This window comes from Haemaphysalis longicornis, unplaced genomic scaffold (assembly GCF_048455015.1).
Source record: "Haemaphysalis longicornis isolate Haplotype H1 unplaced genomic scaffold, Haemaphysalis longicornis Haplotype H1 scaffold_2, whole genome shotgun sequence".
Classification (NCBI taxonomy): domain Eukaryota; kingdom Metazoa; phylum Arthropoda; class Arachnida; order Ixodida; family Ixodidae; genus Haemaphysalis; species Haemaphysalis longicornis.
Window position 1 is genome coordinate 176597939 of NW_027526295.1, and position 24194 is coordinate 176622132.

Sequence of the window (24194 nt, forward strand, 5' to 3'; positions counted from 1 at the left end):
TAAATATTATTTGTTGATAAAAATTGCGGTGTGACGAGTGGGCTGTGCTGCTATAACAGCTCGCTATGCTGAAGGGAGCGGTTTTGTTTGAGCACGTTCTCTCCATCATTTTTCCGCATTGCGATGCGTACGTGAATGCGGCGCACTTGTGGGCTGGTTGCAAGCGTGCTGCACAAAGCAGCTTCGCTCTGCTTTTACCTCGATGTCCATAGCTTGGCATATTTACGACTGCCCCGCAGTCGAGCAGACGTCACAGATTTGAACCGTGGCAGGTTGGAAAGTGCATGCATCTGCTCAATGCTGAGCCATGCGTCTAGGATGCAAGCTAGCGCGTATATTCTGGGTCGATCATGATGGTAGCGGGTGGATGCAAGCAGAACTTGTTATTTTTGAAATAAAATCTTTGATCCTGATACCACGAGTTGCCGTCAGCATCAGCAGGAATTGCACTTGTTCAGCAAGCAAAGAGGAACGATAGTTCGGGTGAGTCACTATTGGCCCGTTTAGTATTCCTCATTTCCGACGGGCTGATAACTAGCGCACCCAGATGGGCCTTATCCATAAGCGCACGAGTGAAGGCCTTCTCAATAAGTGTTTTGCTATATCGCTTGTGTTGGCTTCGGCGGCACTTACCAAGGTCAGCCGTATGACAGTGCGAGACGATATTTCAGCGCCAAGCATAAATAGCCGCGTGTTGTTCGGTGGGGAAATTATGGCCGCTATCTGGCAAAGGCCCGCCTCCTGGGAAAGTCCGCTAGATAACGAAGCCCCGTATAAATACTTCAGTCCGAGCTGAGAGATTGTAAACGATCGCCTGCTGCTTTTATGAACCCGAGAGCAGCAGTAGTGAAGCCGCAACACAACGATGAAAGGTTGCGTTCTCAGTGGATTTCTTCTCGTGGTCTGCATGGCTGTGGGTGAGTCGAACTGTGGCCGTCGATATTGCTTTCTTAATGACTTCACTTGTTGTTTCGACGTTAAGCTCTCTCGGCGCAAAACTACTAGCATAAAGGAAATAGAAAAGGACGCCTCCGTATATGCTGACAATGACTAATACACCATGTACATTACCTGGAAGACAGCGATCAACTTCTACTCGAAGCACATTTGCAAAGGTCATTTCATTTACGCTTCATTTAAAAGGAGTTGGACTTTCAGATTATGATGATCGAAAAATGTTACCCGATGCTTAGTGAGAAACTTTATATCAGGCTGAATGACGCCGGTTTTAAAGCTTTTATGACCGCCCCAACGACACATTTAGCATCGAATCCCATCCAAATGACGTGCCGCACCCACTATAGCATTCGGGCAGCGACGGTCGACGCCCGTGTGTCGAGATTTCGTCGCACGTTAAAGATGCCCTGGTGGTCGAACACCCGGAACCCTTAACTTCGGCGCGCCTCCCAGCCCAGGTGAAACGGTTGGTAAAAAATCCCGAAATTGATTTTTTTTTTGTGAAATTATCACACACACACAAGAACAGCGTATTTGAACACGCATTTTATTTTCGTTTACTTTTGTTTTATTTTGTTTACTTTTGTTTTGTTTAGTGTTTGTTTATTTTACTTTTAACTGTGCGGTCTGTCGTGGACTGTACAACGGAAAAGAAAAAAAAAAGTGGCTGACGATCACGATACTTCCTATATGCGAAATTGAAGCGCAGCTGTTTAACTGTGCAAAAATATTTCGTGGCAAACAATTTCAGACAGACATATATTAATGGTTGCAGATCCCTTTCGTTCGTCACACATTACTCCTTTTTCAAGAAAGTCTCCTTTCCCAGTCCTACATTGTCAGGAAGGAAGCCTTGTGGTTGGAGAAATGGACGATTTTTTTTTTGCCCGGAGCATTTATTCCAGCATGAGGCCAGAGAAGGCCCCAGGCGGCCGGTTTCACACACTGGAATGAACACGCAACTACACCGCCAAAGTGCGACTACGAGCACAGCAAGGTAGGAGAGGGCTTCCTACCTTTGTCGTCAAAACTATCGCAGTGCCAGCGCCAGTCTCTTCAGAGGTGGCCCCGCGGCCGATATTTCCCCACCTTTTAACAGGAAAGTGTTTTATGCCGGGATACACCAAGATTTCACTGACGTCACATACGTCAAAGAAATGACGCCAGTACACCTTTGCCGAAGCGACCCGCCAGCGAGACTTCGCTCGCCAAGCACACCCACAAGACAGCCGCCGACCCGCAAATCATGCTCAGCTGCAGATTTCGCGGCACATTTCACTTTCGTGTTTTACCGATTCTTATGACCGAGGAATCAACCACAGTTTTCTGACCATCGTATTGCCCTGACTAAAACGGCTTCTTTCTGCATGTGAACACTGCGTTCGACTTACTGGAATATATCCTTGATTGATTGATTGTGGGGTTTAACGCGCCGACGCAACGCAGGCGATGAGGCGCGCCGTAGTGGAGGGCTCCGGATTAATTTTGACCACCTGGGGATCTTTATCGTGCGCCGAAATCTCGTACACACGGGCGTTTTTGCTTTTCGCCTCCATCAGAAAAGCGGCCGCCGCGGCCGGGAATCGAACCCGCGACCTCGTGCTCAGCAGCGCAACGCCTTAGCCACTGAGCCATCGCGGCGGGTTGGAATATATCCTTAATCCTACGCCAAGGATGCTTGAGGACAGTTACTGAAGCATCATTTGCCGATCTTCTCCCGTAGCACCGAATCCGCAAATCTCAGTTGACAAGCGTTTCCCATTTGCTCTTATCCCTGACCTTCCCCCATCAACCTTATACCTCCCCCCCCCCCCACACACACACTGTTGTAAATAATTTGACGCACTTCCTGATAGGAAACTGCCCACTCTTTTTGTTTAAAGGTATCGTGCCCCTACACCTTGTACAGTAAAAGCTCGTTAGTTCGAACTCGGTTAATTCGAACTTACGCCCAGGTCGTGACACAGCCCGGTATATTTCAATGAAAAAAAGAAAAAAAGGAAATTACACCATCTTCCCGAGGGGAACCCTGAGGTGATGCGAAGCACCGCAGAGTTCCAAGCCAATCCAATCCAAGCCAAGCCAAGCCAATCCAATCGAATCCAATCCAATGCCCCTCGCGAGAGAGTGTTCGCTATCGGAGAGGAGAGGGGGTGAGCGGCGGAGAGCGCAGCTGGCGCGGCGAGGAGAATGGGGGAGGGGTGTACGCCGACAACGCCGGATGGATGCAGGGACAAGGCGAGTGAATGAGATGCGTCGCATCTAAAAAAACCGGTAATTCCAATGCGTCGGTATCCAGAACGGTTAATTCGAATTGCGATCCCCTTGTTTCCATCGCTCCTCACAAAAGAAAAGTCGGCACAGAATGATTACAATGTGTTATAAATCGAAAACAAACCAAATTTTGTAGAGACGCAAAACAACGCAACAGAAAAACGACAGCGTAGCGCGGGCTGTACGCTGCTGCGACGGCTTATTTCGCTTCCGCAGCGGACGCCACGCCGCTGGCGCATGTCGTTGCAGGTATAGTGAACTAGAATATTCTAGTTCAGTATAGTTGCAGGTTTCTTACAGAGTTTCTTACATTATACACTAGAGAGGAATCTGGCGCTAGCGTCTATGCGGCTCACATCAAGGTCGTCGTGTCGTCATGGGCCGCCATTACATCATGCGGTCGCCTTAGTTTCATCATTGGCTTGGACTGAAACGTATTAGTGACCGAAAATTTAAACAAAATGCCATAAAAATGCGAAGAATAGTGTGAAATTTTGTAAGTGGAAAATAAAACAGGCTGTTCTAAGACTAAGGAAAAAGGAAATAAAGCGTATTTTTGCCGGAGTGGTTGTGCCTGCTATACTGCAGGCCAAGGTGGTAGTTACGAACAATGTTCGTATTTGGGGGAGAGGGGAACTCATTAGAGACTTATCTGATTAATTTTACCATTATTTCAAATAATTTGTTTGAAGAGTGGAAATTTTTTTGAGCGTGCCTATGAAAGCGTCGCCTTCGTGGTGAACCGGTGCACCGACCGTCAGCTACTATTACTTACCCGATTCTAACGCGCACCTTTTTTCCGCAAAAATAAGCTGAAAAATCGCATGCGCGTTAGAATCGGATACGAAACCGAAACTGCCGAAACAGCTGAAATTTTGTTCCACCCATCGCCATCACCATCTCAAGATGGCGCCAAAGCTTTTAGCAACAATTTTTCGGATCTAGGCGCCTAGGCTTTTCTTTCGGCGTTCACACAAATCGTCAAATTATTCCACTTGCGTGCTTGATAGCAGCAATGGCAGCCGCGGCAACGAAGGTGCGCCGCTTTCGCGTCTTACGAACGGCTCCCACGCGTTCACAGCCAGCGGTTGGCTGAAGCGTATGCCTCAGGAGAAGCTCGCGGGATGGGCATGCGAGGCGTGGGCCACGATCCCATCGAACATTGTTGAACGTTCGTTCAGAAGTGTGGCATCGCGAATGCGCTTGACGGCACCAATGACGAGATGTTGCGGTCAGCGGAAGGCGACAAGAAGCTCTCGGAGAGCGACGAGGAGTGAGAGGAGTGGGATTACTTCGGGGAATAAATCGCCCGTTTTTCTCATTCGTTTTGCTTGCTTACAAAGTTCCTTGCGCGTTACAAACGGAGGTGCAAGTGGTTTCGGTTTCTTGCCTAGAAAATCGGGTGCGCGTTAGAATCGGGGGCGCGTTAGAATCGGGTAATTACGGTAACAAGAAAAAAGAAGACGTGACGTTAAACAGTCGTGGACCATGAGAAGATAGGACGGATACAGGCACCCGTATCTGTCACATCTTGTCGTCGGCGAAGTACGTTTTGCTTCTTTTTTTCGTCAGCTAGAATTTTTTTCGGCGGCATATTACCCGCTCAGTCATACGTCCTTGGACTGCGGCACGACCAACGGCAGGTACCATCACGCACTGTCTGCTGTTCCACCGAACACGGCTACCACAGAACAGGAAGGATTTCGGCGTCCTCGTAGCTCGTAGACGTGTTAATGCCTAGTGAAGAAAGCAAATTCCCAAAACCGCTTAAGAATCCAATTGTCATGCCAAGCCCAAGCCAAAAGGTTGGGAGGGGGGACTTCCCATAAACCCCCACAACGACATGGATTACCAGGCGCAGTTTCCTCTCTAGTATACTTACCAAGAAACTCTATGGTCTAGGCTTGCAATCACGCGTCGTGCGCATGAAACGTGTAGTAGCGCCTAATTCGCGAGAGCGAGTCCAGAGGTGGCTCATTTGTGCTCTGCCCGCGCAGTGTGGAGCGATATTAATTCATTCTAGCGCCAGTCCGCTAATCCGAACTCCGCTGAATTAGAAGAATTTTGTGGTCCCCTTCGAGTTGGATTTAATGAGCTTTTACTGTATATGTTTTCCAGAGCTCTATGCTCCTCTCTTTTTCTCCTTGCTCTCCGAGTAGTTCCATCGCGGCAAAAGATTTCACTGAATCAAATGCTGCTTTGTAGTAATATAAAACTGCCAAGTGAAGAGCTTTATAGAAACCAGGATTTATCCCTTACCGGATTGATAACATAAATGCGTTCCATGGCTGAGTAACCTGACCGAAACCCGGCTGCTTCCTGGGTGGTTCAAAATCTGGGTTATGCCATTTATGTGGTTTATGAAAACCTTCGTACACTAACATACACTAACACTACACTAACGAGGGTACACTGATATGTCGATGATTTTTGAACTGTCTGGCATCGCTCCTCGTGTGAATGAGAAATGTATTGGCGTTTTTCTAGGCCCGTTGTACTTTCAATGTCCCACGGTATACTGAGAGTAATTTTGGTAGCCTTCCTAGTACAGCATCGCCACTATCCTTAAGTAGCTCCGTGGTTATTTCGCCGACACCTGCGGCTTTGCCTCTCTTCTTTTTTTTAAGCGCCTTTTCTACCTCGTGTTCTGTAAGTGCTGGAATTTCTGTCGAGCCAAGATAAATCGGTCAGTATACTGTTTCCTCGTCGAAAGTTACTGGAGTATGATCGGCACATAACTTGTCCGCTAGTATTATCGCATCCATGTTACTCGTTGCGTTTCTAGTTTCACCTTTCAGTGCATGCATTCTAATTGCGCCACTAGTCAGCCGCTCATTATTTATTTATTAAGCCGCCGCCTTTGGTTAATGTTTCTTCAATCTCTGCAACGTATGAGGCACAAATTTTACAGTTCTCGCTTCCGTTAATCAAGTTTGACAACTCCTCCAATTCGATTCACTTTTTCGCACCCGAATCTTTCATTTCCTTTCGTTTTTCTACCTGTTTCTTTGTTTTCTAAGATAGCTTGACAGTTTGTTGTCAGTTTTTTCGCCCTGCCTCTCATTAAGTGTGTCTATGCATTTTTGCTCCTCGTTTAGGGCCGAGGGATAAATTCAAATTATTCTAGGGGTCAGTGTCCGTCTGTTAAGCTTGAGCAGTCCTCCGTTCACCTCCAGAAAGCCGGACGTGGTTTTAATTGGATGACGTGTTACTGTGAGAAAATGCACCCAATTGATACTGTTGCTTTTCTACACCTAAAACATCTCTTCACTCGATGCATTCCTTAGTAGCTAACAAAAAAAAAATGTGAGCCAATACACCCTGTGAAGGTGATTGGAAAGCGAAGCTGTAAACGACACCCACAACGATTACCCATGCGACGTTACTTGAATTCACGCACGTGGCTCTGCAAAGAGTGAAACCACAGACAAGCAAAATGCGCTTAACCACACCCTTCATTACTTCAAGGACATAATCTTTGGTAAGGTTAAATGAATGCATGAATAATGAACGGTGGTTGTTTGAGTTGTATTGGTGAGGCACATGAGTGGAAACTCTTTTTTTATATAAAATGAAAGGAAGCTCAAACCCCGTGTTAGACTTCTGCTCCGTCTCTGCCGCCGCCGACAGAGGCGACGAAATCGGTAAGACAGCGGTAAGACAACGGTCAATCGCTAAGACAACGGGCTCTCTCTTGGTTTTTCTGATCGTTCCAGGTTCGATTCCTGGCGGTGCCAGTAACTTCTTTTATTTGTTCGCGGGAGTTTTCTGTTGACACCAACGGTCGCGACAGAATGCTTGGGGGTAGAGGTAAAAAGCTTATCTTTAAAACGTGAGTGTGTCGGCCAGTTGGCGAACCATAATGCACACGGCGCAAAAAATAAAGGCAGAGACAAGAGCAGCAGACAAGCGCTGATTTGAATGGAAAATAAACGTGGCTAAATACACATTCAAATGAAAGGTCACATCAGGTCAAATAGCTCCACATTACTACCCCGTGGAAAAACATTGAGCAGAGTCAAATAGCTGTCAGATCAGTGACAGAGCAACGACAGGGTTTGTCATTTCATATTCCGAAAGGCACCAGTGTTTTTCCACGTGGTAGTGATATGGAGCTATCTGACCTGATGTGACCTTTCGTTTGAATGTGTATTAGGCATGTGTCTTTTCTATTAAAGTCAGCGCTTATTTGTTGCCCTTTTATCTGCCCATTGTCCGTTTTATGCGCTCTGTGTACTCAGCTAACAAAATGTTTGGTATGATGCAGCATTGGTATGATGCATGATGACGCATTTGGTATGATGCAGCATGCGCACGAGACTGCAGTCAAATCCGGTTATAACGAACAGCGTGTTTCAATACGATGTGTTCGCTATACGGAGCAACTCGATAAATCAGAACCCGCCTATAAGAAACTTCGGGATCAAGTTTGTTATAAAAAATGTGTACAGTTTACTGAAAACGTGACGGCGAAAGAAAGACATTCCGCTCACCATTAGCATACTTAAAAAAAATATTACAGAGAAATGTACAACTATTTTCAGTAGACAGTGATTTTCGCCTGAACACTGCGTTTAGCACCACCAATGACAACTGCATTCTCGACAGGCGGCATCATTTCGACGAGTTCCAGTCCACTTCCCTGAATTTCGGCGAAGTATCGCCGCAGCACATCGGTAGCAGAAAGGGCTTCTTTCAACGTCGGGCGAAGGCAATCGTCTTCCAGCAGCGCCTATTTGGTGGCACTGATACCAGACGCCATCAAATCAGCAACAATTTCAGAATCCTGCGGTGTCGATGTCACAGCAACGTGACAGCGTGGCGGAGGTGGAGACTAAGCCGGCGCAGAAGCGCGTTGACGGGCGTTTGGTATCCGATAGCGCGTGCTCGAAGCTCGATTTTAGTTCGTTAGAAAAATACAAAGTATTATTCGGCCCCCGGCACGACATCAGAAGCCCCCCACCCGTCCCCCTGTCCCTTCCTATCTGAAAGCCGACACACCAGTTTTGACCTCAAATTGGGTTAGACGGGAGACAAGAACAGAGAATTGATCGCTTCCAGTTGGCAGTGACCCACATTTTCACGCTTTGCTATATCAGTTTCAATTATTGTCAACTATTACTGTCAATTCGGTAATTTTTTTTCTTTGCCTTCAAAGCCCAATTCCCCCCCTTTCACCCGATGGCTTCGTGCAACTCGCCCCTGCACCTCACAAGGTTGCGGACCCTTGGTTTAGACGATTCTCACTGGGAAGTTTCTGCCAATTTTTCTATCGCTTCGAGATGTTATGAACACTTTGGCAGCTTCAATGTCTAGGCACAAACCCCCCGAATTTTGTCATTCACCGCTGTCTAAACAGTGACGTCTCTGTTACGATTGCAGCGAGCGAGGCAATCGGTTGCGCCGACCCGCGGCCTTTCAAGGGCAAGTGGGTGATCGGCGTCGACGGCAAGGAGTGCGTGGCCCTGGTGAAGGAGACGTGCTCCGGCATGCGCCAGTACTCGACGCACAGCTGGCGCCGCGGTAAGCGCGTCAAGGACAACTGCAGCAGCATCCCTCAATGGACGGCCATCGCCACCTTCCTGGACGGCGCCAAGTACCGAGGACACGCGGCCATCTTCGAGTCGTGCGCCCCTAATGGCATCTGGGTGAGAGACGTAGTCAACGCTCGCTGACACCTCATGAACTGGGATGAACACGATGTGGACGAGTTGAAGGGCAAGGATCATAACTTGAGTGCTTTGTCCCATGACACTTTCCTCAATATGAGGGTGCAGCTTCCCAAGAGGAACGGTGGCGTGTCATTGCTTTCTACGGTTCGCTCATTCATCAGAGAGAGAGCATTGATGAGAAGTGAGATCGTGCTTAGGCTCCCACGTAGTTGAATTCTTCACTAACTTTGGCAGTGATATGGCCCGCCACCGTCTCTTGCGAGCAGCAGGAATTTCATTCCGCCCATTATCCCTTTCATGTATTTAGGACCGAGCTATCGCGGTGGTGATGCATCGCAACGTACAGACGGACGGACAAACGGCAGGTTGAATTTTGCTCAAATCCAGTCAGGCATCATGTTTCCCTAACCCGCTTATATTTATTCGGTCATTTATATTCAGAACGCAAAACTTAGTACCAGAGGGAAAATGGGGTGGCTTATGAACGCAAGACATTATTTTGCTGAAACAAATAAACAAAATGATCTTAAAACTGGCAGGTCACAAAGCGCAAAGCAATACCACGCAGCAAAGCAGCCATTGTGCGCATTAGAGAGAGAGAGAGGGGTAATATTTTATTCACAGGTAGAAAGTGAGGAGGAGTTGTAGGGAGCGCTGCGAGATTCAGAGTCCTCGGTCCAGGCTTTTGCTGACGGCTTCTTGAAAGAAGTCAATCAGGCCGCGTTGCTCCTCTTTTCTTCTAGGTGAGGTCAGCCACTCTCTGGTGTATTGTTTTCTAATTTGGATGTATTGAGCGCAAAATTACAAATACCCAAGACCACATTCTTTGGCAGTGCGCATTAGAGACGACCTCGTCCGATTTATCAATAAATTAATGTGAGCGAATTGGTCACTGGAGCTGTGGAACATATTAAAATAGCGCGTAACAGACGACACTGAAGGGAGAATACCCTATTTATACGATTGTAGGTCAACCCAGTTCTTGAAATTTGAAAACTTGAAGTCTGGTGGTCCACCTGCAGTCTAAACTGATACTTGTACCGCCGTCGACGGCAATCCAAACGAGGAATAGGGGAGGAAACGGCGTAGTTGGAACAGTGCGTTTGCTTCTCCAGTCTACCTACTGCGTATAGTAGTTACAATGGAACCCCGATAATACGACTCTTTCGGGACCGTGAAAAAGCGTCGCAAAATCGGAACAACAATTACGCCTAAGAAATACAGTTTTTCGCGATTGATTTGCAAGAAATTTTAGGGTGAACTACAAACTAATGTTTTGCGGTGCTCGAAAACTGAAATCACTAAAAAAGTAAATGCGAAAAGAATAATGCACTGCAGGTGCTATTCACGCTGCATTAAAACGAACCTTGTACTGCAGTCCACCGCCGCGATTCGCGCCAGCCAGTGCGAATCATGGCCCACGCGATCACGACAAATATACACGGAAGCCTAAACCTGTCAGCGTAACCTCATTGTTAATTCACTGCTCAGTGCAAGAAATAAACCCCTGCACGCTGCCCCTGCGAACACTGCGCAAAAATGCAAGAGACGCCAGCGAGGGGAGGGGGAAAGTGATTGTGCAGAGGAGCAGGCCGCTGATGGTGAGAGAGAGAGAGAGAGAGAGAGAGAGAGAGAGAGAGAGAGAGAGAGAGAGAGAGAGAGAGAGAGAGAGAGAGAGATTTTTATTTCTCCAGCAGAGGCTGATGTGTGGGCCTTGTTGCTCCGTGGAAGGCGTCCCTAGTCCGGGATGCCTTGACTTCGGCTGGCCGTCTATGCTCGGGTCACCAACGAACGATGAGATGAAGAAGAAAGCTATGCCGGAGAGAACCGATTGAGTGGGCTCAAGGTTCGCGTAACAGGCCCGCGGCATTTTCATTTCTTCCGTTGATCGGTCGCGCGCTTCGTGTGGGTCGTGGGATAACGCTGGTCAGGCCAACGTTACTAAGCTATTCTAGTAACGTTGGGTCAGGCATGAATTAGCTTCGAATAACCGAGGTTTGTAATGCATTGTTTATACGGGGGCTTCGCCGAGATTCGACTTATCCATCGTAAAACCTGGGTTTTAAAACGCAGGGTCATATAACGGGCTTACACTGTATTTCGAACGCTCCTTCAGAGCACTTGCTTTTTTATTTTACTGGACTCACAGTAATGCACGTGGCATCTTCCGTAGGCCGTTTTAAGGCTCTCTCACGAGCAGCGTCGTGACGAAGACGACACTGCTCTAGAGAACGCCCCAGAGCGTCCCCAAACTACCAACTCAAGATTCAAGTGGGAATGGTACGCGGATGTCGGCAGTGACCCGGGGTGGGGAACTCGGAGGTGCTCATTGACGTACTAAGGTGTCGGCAGCTCTCAGCGGTGCCACAGCTCTCATAGTGGCACCATCAGTACTAGTGAACACACTAGCGAGGGCAAGCTGTAGGTCAGGTGACCAATATGTTTTTGTTGTGGAATGCGATCGGTTGTTCCGTCTGTCTTTTTTTATCGACGTGCGATGTGGGGGACGGGGGGGGGGGGGGGTGTGGACCTAAATTCGAGTCGACCTGCAATTGTGTAAATACGGTACACAAGGACGAACGCAGTCTCGTCCTGCTAGTTGTTGATACTGAGGGCCATTTCGATATGCCTGCTTTATTTTCTTTAACATTTATAGGAACCTTGCAACACTTTTTTCTACTTTTTTGAAACCTTGCTTACAGAACGCAGTCAACAAACACTTCTGGTACTTGGATTATGGGGTCTCAATGTACCTCAGTGAAAAATTACGGCTCTATGCCCATCAGAAAACTTAAAAACTTGCTCAAAAGATTTTTCACTCTTTACCGGCCTTGTCGTTCTTCGGCCGCGGGAATTACGTCATTACAGCGCTGTGGACGCCATTGGCCGGCTTCCCTTAAGGTGCATCAGTGAGCGCATTCGATAGCCACTTAAAAAAAAGACACAAAAGTAAAAAGAAGCGGAAGGCGTATCTGCTTCGACTAGCAAATCCCGCAGTGCCGCTCCATGCTGGCGATAACTAGAGATTTCGCAGTGCTTTCACACGCGAAGGAAAGTGTGAAAGCCTTTATGGTCAGTGTTGCAGAGTCCTTTTAAATGTAATTAGGAGAAGGGTGTGGCAACATAACGTAATTTATGATATAGCTTGCAGGAAATCATTACTAGCAAAGATACAGTTCTCCGCTTAAGCTGGAGATATGAAATGCATCCACCAGGAGTGTCGCGAAATTCGGGCCCCTCCATGGCTGTCTCTTTTTTTTTTCGCTCGCCATATTGGGACCCAGCGGGAGGATCCCGGCGGAGCAGGAATGTTTTCGCCGCCATTTCGGCCCGCGGGGCAGTGGGCCATGTGTTTCGGAAGAGAGGGGCGAGAGTGCCGCGGCCAGCGGAGGTTCCACCCGCTTGGTTCTCGGAAGAGGCGCGGTCCGAAAGACTGTGCTCGGTGCAGCGCGGGGTTCACGACTCGCGGGGAGAAGGAAGCGAGCAGTGGCGGTGGAAGGTGGTGCGGTTGAAACGCGGCGGCCGGTTCTGTGGGCTGCGCTGTAGCCCCGAGTGCGACGACAGCGGCGACCTCGGCCCCCGAGAATTCCCCTCGAGGAGGGGACGGTGCGCGGCCCAGGTGTGCCCGAATTGCGTCGCCGATCAACGGGACTCATCGCAGACGACCGGCGAGCCGACGCATCTTCCCCGACGAGACCACCGACCAAGGTCCAGCTAAGACCTCCTCCCCTTCCCCACTCTTCTGCAGACTATAATCGCCCTCACTATTATCTTCCTCCTTCGCATCGACTCCGCGGACTTGATTACCCTCTTTTCTTAGTGTACCCCGTTGTGTGTACGGGTGTGTGCGTGTGTGTCTAGCGAGCCGAGTGTTAGAGTAGTTGGGGGGGGGGAAGCTCCCCTGCCCGCCTATTGTGTGCCTTACTCCTTCCCTCGTGTTTCTTAAGCCGAGCTTCGTTTTCTTTGCCTGTATTATCCTCTCTGTCTATCTGTTTTGAATTTCCCGTGAATGTTAAGTAAATTTCCGTTGTTTCGAAACTGTTTTCTCGTGCCCCGTCTCGTGCCTCACGCCAGCGGCCAATCAGGCGTGGACCTATCGCCGGTTAGCAGGTCCGAACCACATTCTCGAATTCGCACGTAAGGGGGAGTTGTTTGTCGCTCCTCCCGTCCGAGACATCGGCCACTAAATTATTACTTCGCTTAATTCTGTGACAAACTGGCGTCCACGGCAGGACCGCTAACCACGATTGGCCCGGGGCGTGAGGCATAGGGTAACGGGTGATCTTTCCGCGGCAGACAGAATGGCCGATCTGGAGCGTATAGTTGCTCTGGGTAAAGAGATGGGCTTTGAAGGGACCGCTCTTCAGGAATTTTTGAGAGAGGAAAGAGCCGCAGAGCGCGAAAGGCGCCGGGAGGAGGATGAGCGTGAGAGGGAGCGCGAGGTGCGCGAGAAGGAGCGCGAGGAGCGTGAGAGGGAGCGCGCGGCGCGCGATAAAGAGGGCTCAGCACAGAGGGTGCTAGAAATGGATAAGGAAATGGAACTCCTGCGCACGAGGAGCGAGGCTGGTAGTAGCGGCAGTGCAGTGGGCGACTTGAATGAAACCCAAGCAGCATCACGACCGCCCGCGGTTAGCCTGCACAAGCTGATGGCGGCGTTTAACGAGAAGGGCGACGATCTCGACGCCTATTTGACTCGTTTTGAACGTGTCGCGGAGGCACAGAAATGGCCCCGAAGTCAGTGGGCCACGACGCTCAGTACTTGCCTCACGGGGGAGGCTCTGAGCGTTTTCGGACGAATGCCCGCGTCCGATTCCGCTGACTATGACAAGGTGAAGCGGGCACTCCTTCTCCGCTTCCGCCTCACGGAAGAAGGTTTCCGAAAGAAGTTCAGGGGGGAAACGCCGAGAGACGACGAGACTCCATCGCAGTTCTTCGCCCGACTGGAAAATTATTGGGAAAGGTGGCTACAACTTTCCGGGACGGAGAGGGCTTACCAGGGGGTCAAGAGTCTGCTCCTGTCCGAGCAGTTTTTGGAGAACTGCGGGCCCCCTATGGCACTCTTCCTAAAAGAAAAGAAGACGCGGGACACCGAGGAGCTCGTCCAAAGGGCGGACGACTACGTAATGGCTAGGAACATGAACAACTTTGGGAGGAAAGACCAGAAGCGGGAGGACCCCCTGGCGGGCAGAACCGCAGACCCAGGCCGGCGCGAGCAGTTCGACAGGCAACCACATCCGCCAGCACCGGGCGTACGCTGCTACCTGTGCTACCGGATGGGGCACGTCGCCGCCCAGTGCAGAGCGAACCGGGGTCAACAAGGCCCGAAGAACACGGGTTTGGGGGCCGCAAGGAACGTGTCCGCCTGCTTGCAACAGGGGTACTCGAGCCTAAGCGAGGACAAGCATACCTCTGTAGACAACGCTGCCGAGCCTCTCGGGGCACCAGACCTGCCGGTGGTGGAGGGCCGAATCAAGGGCCGTCGCTGCAGGGTTTTACGAGACACGGGGTGCAACATCGTCATCGTCAGCCGAAGATTTGTGGACGATCGAGAATTAACCGGGGCCCACCGGACGGTTCACTTGGCGGACCGTACTGCTAGGAAGCTACCGGAAGCTCGGATCCAGGTAGACACGCCCTACTACAGCGGGGAGATAGTGGCGGGATGTATGGATGACCCGCTATTTGACCTCATCCTGGGGAACGTCGACGGGGTGAGGCCACCAGGGAAGCCCGACAAAACATGGACGGCTGAGACAGAGGAGACACAAGTCAAGAGCGCGGTGACGGAGCCTACCTTACCCGCAGCGGCGGTGACGACCCGGCAGCAGGCTAGAGCGAAGACTTCGGAGAACTTCCGGGCCCTACGTGCGCCGACGCTTATCTCCGACGTCAGTGCGGGAGAAATGCGAGAGGATCAACAGGCAGACGAGACTCTGTTGCGGTGTTTTGAGGCCCAAAGACGGGGAACGAGGTCAACCTGCAAAAGAAATGGCTCTTGCGGGTTCTTCCTGCGCGACGGTCTCCTCTTTCGAGAGTATGTACCCCAATCGGGAGCCCCTTCCGTGCAGCTCGTGGTGCCGGAGCAGCACCGATACAAAGTTCTCCATTTGGCACATGCGGGCTTGATGGCGGGGCACCTTGGCCGGGCGAAGACTATTGATCGGATACTGGCCGACTTTTTCTGGCCGGGCCTTCATGGGGACGTGAAGAGGTTTATCGCGTCCTGCGACATCTGCCAGAGAACCGTGGATCGCGGCACGGTCAGAAGAGTACCGTTGGAACGGGTTCCACTGGTGGACACCCCCTTCCGTAAGGTCGCCATCGACATCGTGGGGCCTCTCAAGCCGACGACGCGCAGAGGCAACCGATACATTCTAACGTTGGTCGACTACGCTACTCGCTTCCCCGAAGCGGTCGCGCTGCCAAGTATTGAGACGGAAAGGGTGGCCGAAGCTCTGCTGCAGATATTCTCGAGGGTGGGTGTACCCGAGGAGATGCTCAGCGACCGGGGATCAAATTTCACTTCCGAGCTTATGACCGAGGTGGGGCGCCTACTATCCTTGCGACTACAGACCACGACACCCTACCACCCGATGGCCAATGGCCTGGTCGAAAAGATGAACGGCACGCTAAAGAAGATGCTGCGCAGGATGTGTGCTGAACAACCGAGAGAATGGGACAGATTCTTGGAACCCCTTTTGTTTGCGTACCGGGAGGTTGCTCAAGCCAGCACCGGATTCTCCCCGTTCGAGCTGCTTTACGGCCGAAATGTTCGTGGTCCACTGGCCATCCTCAAGGAGCTGTGGACCGGGAACAAGGTGGAAGAAGAGGTCAAAACCGCCTACCAGTACGTCATCGACCTGAAGGAGAGGCTTGAGACAACGTGCCAACTTGCCCATGAGGCGTTGGAACAGGCAGCCGAGCGATACAAGGCGTACTACGACGACCGAGCCAAGATGCGTCACCTCCAGGCTGGGGACGAGGTGCTCGTCTTGTTACCCACAGAACATAACAAGCTCACCATGAAGTGGAAGGGCCCGTATGCCGTGGCGGAAAGGAAGGGAGAAGTTGACTACGTGGTGAATGTCGAGGGGACGCCCAAGACGTTCCATGCGAACATGTTGAAAAAGTACATCAGGAGGGAACTAAAATCAGGTGTCCCTGTCCAGACGGTGTCAGCCGTGGCGGTCGACATCGGGGCCGAAGAGATGGCGTGGCCCCTCGGAGGCGAGGTGGGACCGGAAGACATTGTCGTGTCGGATCACTTGACTACCCGACAAGCGGGGCAGCTGCACTCTCTGCTGTCAAAGTACAAAGGCATATTTTCGGATCAGCCAGGACTCACAACTTGGGCAGAGTGTTCTTTGTCCACGATGACGGACGCGCCGATCCAAGTGAGGCAATATCCGCTTCCTTTCGCTGTGCAACAGAACATCGAAAGGGAAGTGTCGGCCATGGTTGAAATGGGGGTGATTGAGAGATCCAGCTCACCGTATCACGCACCCGTCGTGCTGGTCAGAAAACCGGACGGCACTTACCGGTTCTGTGTGGATTTCAGGAGGCTGAATGACGTCCTAGTGCCCGATGCAGAGCCTATTCCGAGGGCTGACTGTCTAATTGCGGAAGTTGGGGGGAGGAAATACTTTTCAAAGATGGACTTTTCTAAGGGGTACTGGCAGGTGCCCCTCGATCAGGCCTCCAGGGAGAAGACCGCCTTCTCGACCCCTAGTGGACTGTATCACTTCAAAAGCATGCCCTTCGGTATCAAGACAGCCCCAGCAGTTTTCGCAAAGCTCATGCGGCGAGTACTGGACGGCATCGACAACGTCTACCACTACTACGACGACGTGCTGGTGGCCACAGAGACGTGGGAAGACCATTTGGTGGCCATCGACCGGGTGCTCGCGCGAATCTTGGAAGCCGGAATGACGGTCCATCCCAGGAAGTGCCAGCTCGGGTTCGAGCAGTTGTCGTTTCTGGGTCACACCATAGGTCACGGACACCTAGGTCCCATGGAGTCAACCCTTGACAGGATCCGGCACGCTGCCCGTCCGGTGACCAAACGTCAAGTGCGGGCCTTTTTGGGGTTGTCTGGCTATTACCGAGATTTCATCCCCGGTTACGCCACAGTGGCCGCCCCACTAACCGACCTCACGAAGAAGCTCGCCCCCAACACGGTTAAGTGGGGGGACCGGGAGCAGCGCTCCTTCGAGGAACTGAAGCGGATCCTTTCCGAGGCACCTGTTTTGCAAGTCGTCGATTTCGACCAGCCCTTCGTGTTACGCACTGACGCCTCCGACCAGGGGCTCGGGGCGGTTTTACTGCAGAGGAAAGGCGCCGTGCTCCACCCTGTGGCATATGCAAGTCGGAAGTTGCTTCCGAGAGAACGGGCGTACTCAGCAATAGAGAAGGAGTGCCTCGCCATAGTCTGGGCGGTGAAACGCTTCAACTTCTACTTGTATGGGAGGGCCTTCACTATTCAGACGGACCACCAGCCACTAACTTACATCCGCCAGGCTCAGTTTACGAACGCTCGCGTTCTCCGTTGGGCCCTCCTGCTCCAGGAGTACGATTTCACCATCGCCAGCATTAAGGGGCGAGATAATGTCGGGGCCGACTACTTGAGCAGGGTGTAGAAGGACTACCTGGCTCCTGTGGCCTGGAAATGACAGCGGCTCCATTTTTTTTGCTCGTTCATGGGCCGGGTCATTGATATATGTGAAGTGTTCGTGTGCTCCGCGGTGAATGTCTCTGTGAATGTATAGCCAAGTGTACCCCGTGCCACGCTATGTAGTCGAATTTTCGCCTGTTTCTATTGCGGCTGCGCGAGATCATGTGTGAGTGGGGGGTCCGCATGGCCCCAGAACTTTATTGCGCCATTGCGAGTGCGTATTGGAGTGTACTATGTATGTAGACAGTGTGTAGCTTTTTCTCTTTATCTTCCTCGACTTAATTTTCGGTGTATGCGGAGAAGCGCGGCCCTGTTCATATGCAACGCGCTGTTACTTTGTTATCGTGTGTATCCCCTCCTATGGCTAGTATGGCCACCCCCTTTTGGGCGATGTCGGTTACTTGGTGCGATTTTGGCTGGTGCCCGTATTTCGCTTTGGATGTTTGGTTTGAATGCTATTGGGAATAACATTCTTGATGGGGGGGGCAGTGTCGCGAAATTCGGGCCCCTCCATGGCTGTCTCTTTTTTTTTTCGCTCGCCATATTGGGACCCAGCGGGAGGATCCCGGCGGAGCAGGAATGTTTTCGCCGCCATTTCGGCCCGCGGGGCAGTGGGCCATGTGTTTCGGAAGAGAGGGGCGAGAGTGCCGCGGCCAGCGGAGGTTCCACCCGCTTGGTTCTCGGAAGAGGCGCGGTCCGAAAGACTGTGCTCGGTGCAGCGCGGGGTTCACGACTCGCGGGGAGAAGGAAGCGAGCAGTGGCGGTGGAAGGTGGTGCGGTTGAAACGCGGCGGCCGGTTCTGTGGGCTGCGCTGTAGCCCCGAGTGCGACGACAGCGGCGACCTCGGCCCCCGAGAATTCCCCTCGAGGAGGGGACGGTGCGCGGCCCAGGTGTGCCCGAATTGCGTCGCCGATCAACGGGACTCATCGCAGACGACCGGCGAGCCGACGCATCTTCCCCGACGAGACCACCGACCAAGGTCCAGCTAAGACCTCCTCCCCTTCCCCACTCTTCTGCAGACTATAATCGCCCTCACTATTATCTTCCTCCTTCGCATCGACTCCGCGGACTTGATTACCCTCTTTTCTTAGTGTACCCCGTTGTGTGTACGGGTGTGTGCGTGTGTGTCTAGCGAGCCGAGTGTTAGAGTAGTTGGGGGGGGGGAAGCTCCCCTGCCCGCCTATTGTGTGCCTTACTCCTTCCCTCGTGTTTCTTAAGCCGAGCTTCGTTTTCTTTGCCTGTATTATCCTCTCTGTCTATCTGTTTTGAATTTCCCGTGAATGTTAAGTAAATTTCCGTTGTTTCGAAACTGTTTTCTCGTGCCCCGTCTCGTGCCTCACGCCAGCGGCCAATCAGGCGTGGACCTATCGCCGGTTAGCAGGTCCGAACCACATTCTCGAATTCGCACGTAAGGGGGAGTTGTTTGTCGCTCCTCCCGTCCGAGACATCGGCCACTAAATTATTACTTCGCTTAATTCTGTGACAAGGAGCCAAGTCCTCCACTAGGGATTAAGATGCACTTACCTTTATGGGGTCTTGTTACAATGAGTACCTTAAACATCATCTGTGCAGTGTGTTTTTTAGCAGTGTAGCTTCAACAAACTCGGCAAGTTGGAATGCATTCATGATAACGTTTGAAAACGAAGCAAAGTTGAGAACCGAAGCGCCGAAATCCCGAGTCTAGGGCGACGGCCGTAGTACTAGAATATTTTATTTTATTTTGTTGGTAATACTGCTCGCTGGTAGTTTTAACAGCGAAATTCGCACGCCAAGTTCGACGGCAGGATTAACCGAAACGGAACTACAGAGTTCCGCGGTAATGACAGGCTCTGTCAGATGTCCGTTGAGGTTACATTTAATTCTAAAATTGTGCGTCTTTAAAAAAAATATTACGAAGGTGACGACTTGCCTAAAGTTCCGGCAAAGGTAGTACGAATCGGAAAGGCTCGTTTTCACACTGACACTGATCATTCGTGGAGAGTTACCTTTGTAACAGAGTTCTGCCCCTCGATGTTATTTAGGTTGCATTTTATTGTTTTTATGACTAAAGCGAACCTTTCTTAATCTAACTGATGGAGGTGGAACCAAAACGCACTGCAGTAAAGCCAACCTTCCAAACAAACAAACATACAAACAAACAAACAAACAAACAAACAAAAAGAAAACGCTTCCAGTGGCCGGTGTAACATCTGGGTCCCTTGCGTTATGAAGCCGACGTCTAACCCATTGCGCCATTATCGCATTGAGGTGGCTCAGAATTTCGTTTGGGTTCGTTACGCGGGCCTTGGATTTGGACTTTGGCTGACCATTACTTAGATTCTGATTTTTAGGAGTGTGGATTTTGGATTTCGATTTGACTCAGTTCGCGTTATAAACCGCCTATATCAATAAGAAAAGGGCTCCGATTTTTGGGTTCCAAACCTGAATTTTGTAACAACCTAATGAAGTCCCTATTCCTTTCAATCTTGCAATTTTTGAAATATCCCCAGATATCTTCTCCCCAAATCAAAAGAAAACTTTAATATATAGGAAGCGAATCTTTTGTATGGTGCATGGATGGCTCAATAACGATACTACTGGAATTCAACAGCGGTAATCAACTAGAAATATTTATATTTTTCACCATATAATCTGTAGCGACGGCTGCGTAGTATAGCCTCAAAAACAAGCCGAAACATTTTTACGTAGCTCGTATTGCAGGTATCGGCGTCTAGACTCGGTATGATTTTCTCTGGCAGTGCTCTAGACGAAACGTTGACACCAGGATAAGGCTGACCCTTCTCCAATGTTTTGTTTACTTATCGCCCACCACCTTTCAAGCTTCATCCTAGTTGTTTACATCCATACATACGTAGACACATATAAATAAATAAATAAATAAATAAATAAATAAATAAATAAATAAATAAACCTTGTGAGGATTACGATTTACGCGCAACAAATTAATCTTTTGAAGCAGCATAATGTCGTAATGGAATGCATGACAAAAACAAAACAATACAAGGAAGAATTTTCATATACTTTTTTGTGAACGCCGAATCTTGTGCTGGAAAGGTTTTAAGTGGGAAATATTTTGTTTATTATTGATTTGCTTGGCATTAAGGCATTTTATGCTTAGCATTAATAATGCTTATTATTTTTTGATGCGATGTTTTTTATTATTTTATGATGATTCCTTGATAAACGTTCGGTGCCAATGATTAATTTTCAGTTTTCTTTGCTGGTATACGTCTTGTCTATTGAAACCAAAGAGTTCTATCTGGCTTCAAGAAACGAATACTGAAAGCTCTTACGCTAACATAGGCCTACGACATACGAAGCTGCCACACAACAAACATCAATATACTGTAACCCCCTGGCGCTAACTGCAACAAAATGCGTACATTTAATCGAACAACTTATCTGCGAAGACGCGCAAGTGATAGACAGGGAGTACGCGTAACTCTGTTAAATTAGACAAAGATGGATCATAGAGTAAGCACATAACATCGCTGTATGAGTACACGGCTGATTGGTTTCAATAGACAACACATACCAGCAAAGAAAACTGCAAATTAATCTACAGGCACAGAAAGTTTACCAAGAACTCATCAAGAAATCATCAAAAAATTGCATCAAGCCATTATAAGCATTATCAATGTTAAGCATAATATGCCTTTATGCCAACCAAACGAATAATAAACAAAATATTACCAACTTAAGACCTTTCCATCCTAAAATTCGGAGTTCAAGAAAAAAAAAAGTAATTGGAAATTCTTCCTCCCATTGTTTTTTTGTCATGCATGCCATTAATCTTCCAATGACATCGAATTCTGATGTGTAGCACACAAGAAGAAATTTATTTCAGGGTGCCACGGCGGAGCAAGGCCAGATATGTCGTTGTCCGAGCTGGTTGAAAGTGACGGTGCTGCTGTGAAACTATAGAATAATAAAGTGCGCCGTTCGAGTAGTTGGTACCGCCTGACTGAGGGATAACTAGTTGTGTTTCTTCTTTCAGGCCAGCATCGCGCCAAGAAGAAATTTCAAATTTCGTGGCAGTCTGCCTAACCGCCTATTTCGTAGCTGCTGAGTTTCCGAAATATTTTGGAAGTTGCTCTCAGTCTATATGTCGCTCTTGTTACGTCCTCAGGGGGCGGTGCCTGGAACTAGTTTTTATGGCAGCCTCATGACCTTTGACGTAACTTTTCCACATGCCGAGCCCCACTGCCAGTGTCAACAATCAGTTCTATATTTTTTAATTTCTTTGAGAAGTTCAAGCTTTTTCGCGTTTAAATCTCGGTTTGTTTCCTGTCGCTTTGTCCCATGTTTGCAGGTGTACGACCAATGGAATGCAGCACCTGTCGACCGTCGCCTGATCCGCTACGGAAATGTCAAGCCTAACTACAACGGTGACAACTTCTATGTCATTGAGCTGTGACCTGTAAGGGCGCCGGCATCGAACCTCGGGCTGCCACGCCATAATTACTTCCGTGCTTGTTCAAAATAAATGAGTTGCGTATGAAACAGTGCTACAAGGCAGGCAATCTGGGGTATGAGTCTTTCTGTGTTGTCAGTCTTTCTTTGGGTCTTTATGCGCTCGTTTTTGTTGTACAAAACAAGTGTAAAAACAAAAATAAAATACTCTGGCGAAGGATCATGCCGTTTTTAAATCAATCAATCAATCAATCAATCAATCCATCAATCAATCAAGCAATCAATCAATCAATCAATCAATCAATCAATCAATCAGCCTCCACTTTTGTTTTCTTTTTTCCAAAAATTTAAAAATTATTTCAAAATGAATAAATTTGCAGCTGACATCTACGTTAAGGCTTAAGATGTACAGCACTGTACCTTTACTTCGCAGTTGAGGGAGAATTTTGGAATGGAGTTGTATTTATCATTTATGCTTTCAAAGCACTGAAGTTTAGCGAAGAAAGCAAAACTATCCGCAGCGGTTTTAATAGCCGCCGAGACCATGCGTGCTGGTGTGGCTAAGAGATGGCGTGAAAGGTTACGGCGGAGGGGTGTTAGCCAGTGTCTGAGCGATAAGGCGAGAGTGTCATTGTTTCACTAGGGACCTTCTTTGTAACCCCCGGGCCTTGCCCTGAGCGTCTACGACATGTCGGGAGCGTTCGACAAGCGTTCAACCCTCTTAACCTACCTATGGCACCAAGATTACCAGAACAGAGACCCTCGCTATGTAAATAGCGAATTCGAATGGGTAATGAGGGGCTCGTTGAATGAAGACAGAAATAAGAGTAGGCAGTCAAGAAAGCCTAGGAAACTAAAGGGGAAAATGTGGTAGGTCGGACTGGCACTTGCTCGGAGCCACCCCGAGCAGTCGGAGTGGCGCTGGTTACCACCCCCAAGCGCAGGAAACAAATACCTTAACATAAATACCCAAGAAAGTGGAGGGGAAAACAGTCCCGCCGTTATCGTATTGGTCATCGCACAAGACGCGTATTCTGGAGGTCGTGGGTTCGGATCCCACCCGGAGGGCATTTTTCTACACTTTCTTTCTATCTTTCAAAAAATATCTGACCTACCACATTTTATATTTTGGTTTCCTTGGCTTTCTTAACTGCTTACCCTTATTTCTGTCTCCATTCAATGTCTCCCTCAATGTCTCCCTCATTCAGTCTCCCTCATTTCCCCTTCTAATTCGCTATATGTAAAGAGTGCTCGCGACGCTCATCGATTCAATCAACGAGGAGCTGAGCGAGTGGCTTAGGGGCGTCATTCCTGGTAGCTGGAAAACAGCGGATTCTGTCGTCACCATAGGTCGGAAAAACAGAAAGGACTCACTCAAACTCCATCACAATCTTTTTCATTCACGCTTTACTCAATCAAACTCAGACTCAAAAAGCTCGTCTGTTCACAAAATCCCTCGTACTCACTCATCAAATACTCATTTGTAATCATACTCACTTGTACTCAAACTCATTTGTCCTCACGAGTATTCGTACTCAATCTGTACTCATGAGTACTGAATCTGTACTCATGAGTACTCACTCTGTACTCATGAGTACTCAATCTGTACTCATGAGTACTCAATCTTCTGTACTCATGAGTACTACTCATTCTACACTCACGAGTACTAATCATTTTGCACTCATTCTGCACTAATAAATACTCAATCTGTACTCATGAGTATTCAATTTGTATTGCTCACGAATAATCAACTTATCTGCACTGTTAGCTAGGTCCCATCTCGAATGGAAGAATAAATAGAAAAAAATAAAATGTTTGATTAGAAAAACACAGGTTACATATATATCAGGACAGAGGAAGAAAACGTCTGACGCGGTGCAATGTCGTAGGGCGACTTACTGCGCGAAGGCACGTACATGTGAGGGAGCGAAACGGAACGTAAGCACTCGCGTTGCGTCTGGCATCTCCTCTTGTTTCAGGAATAAAACACGAAGTCTAGGCCGGGTCGGGCCCAGGGGAGCTCGGGACTTGTCGCTGCGGCGGTGGCCGTAAGCTGCGATTTTGTGCGTGTCTTCGGGTGGCAGCTTTTGTCGTCCGTTTTTGTTTCCGGGCGCGCTGATACTCTCGTAATCGTGCTCCAAATCTGAATTGTGCCGGCCCGCAGGCACAATGTTCGCGTAGATTGACGTCCGTTCGTATCCAGATCA

At 49.3% G+C, this 24194-nt stretch overlaps 1 protein-coding gene across 1 annotated transcript; it reads left to right on the top strand.

Moving 5' to 3' along the window:
- The first annotated feature begins 756 nt into the window (after positions 1-756).
- Positions 757-22207, top strand: LOC144169513 (domesticated amidase effector 2-like). The gene is made up of 3 exons (XM_077698715.1): positions 757-917; positions 8614-8879; positions 21887-22207. Exons 1-3 carry the CDS (start codon positions 866-868, stop codon positions 21989-21991), a joined length of 423 nt encoding a protein of 140 aa, XP_077554841.1. The 5' UTR covers positions 757-865; the 3' UTR covers positions 21992-22207.
- The last annotated feature ends 1987 nt before the right edge of the window (positions 22208-24194 follow it).

Bases quoted from the DNA above. Each gene is read 5' to 3' on its own strand.
- LOC144169513 (XM_077698715.1), top strand. From the start codon at position 866: ATGAAAGGTTGCGTTCTCAGTGGATTTCTTCTCGTGGTCTGCATGGCT. The intron at 918-8,613 runs GTGAGTCGAACT...TTACGATTGCAG, and splicing joins CGTGGTCTGCATGGCTGTGG to CGAGCGAGGCAATCGGTTGC. The intron at 8,880-21,886 runs GTGAGAGACGTA...CCATGTTTGCAG, and splicing joins GCGCCCCTAATGGCATCTGG to GTGTACGACCAATGGAATGC.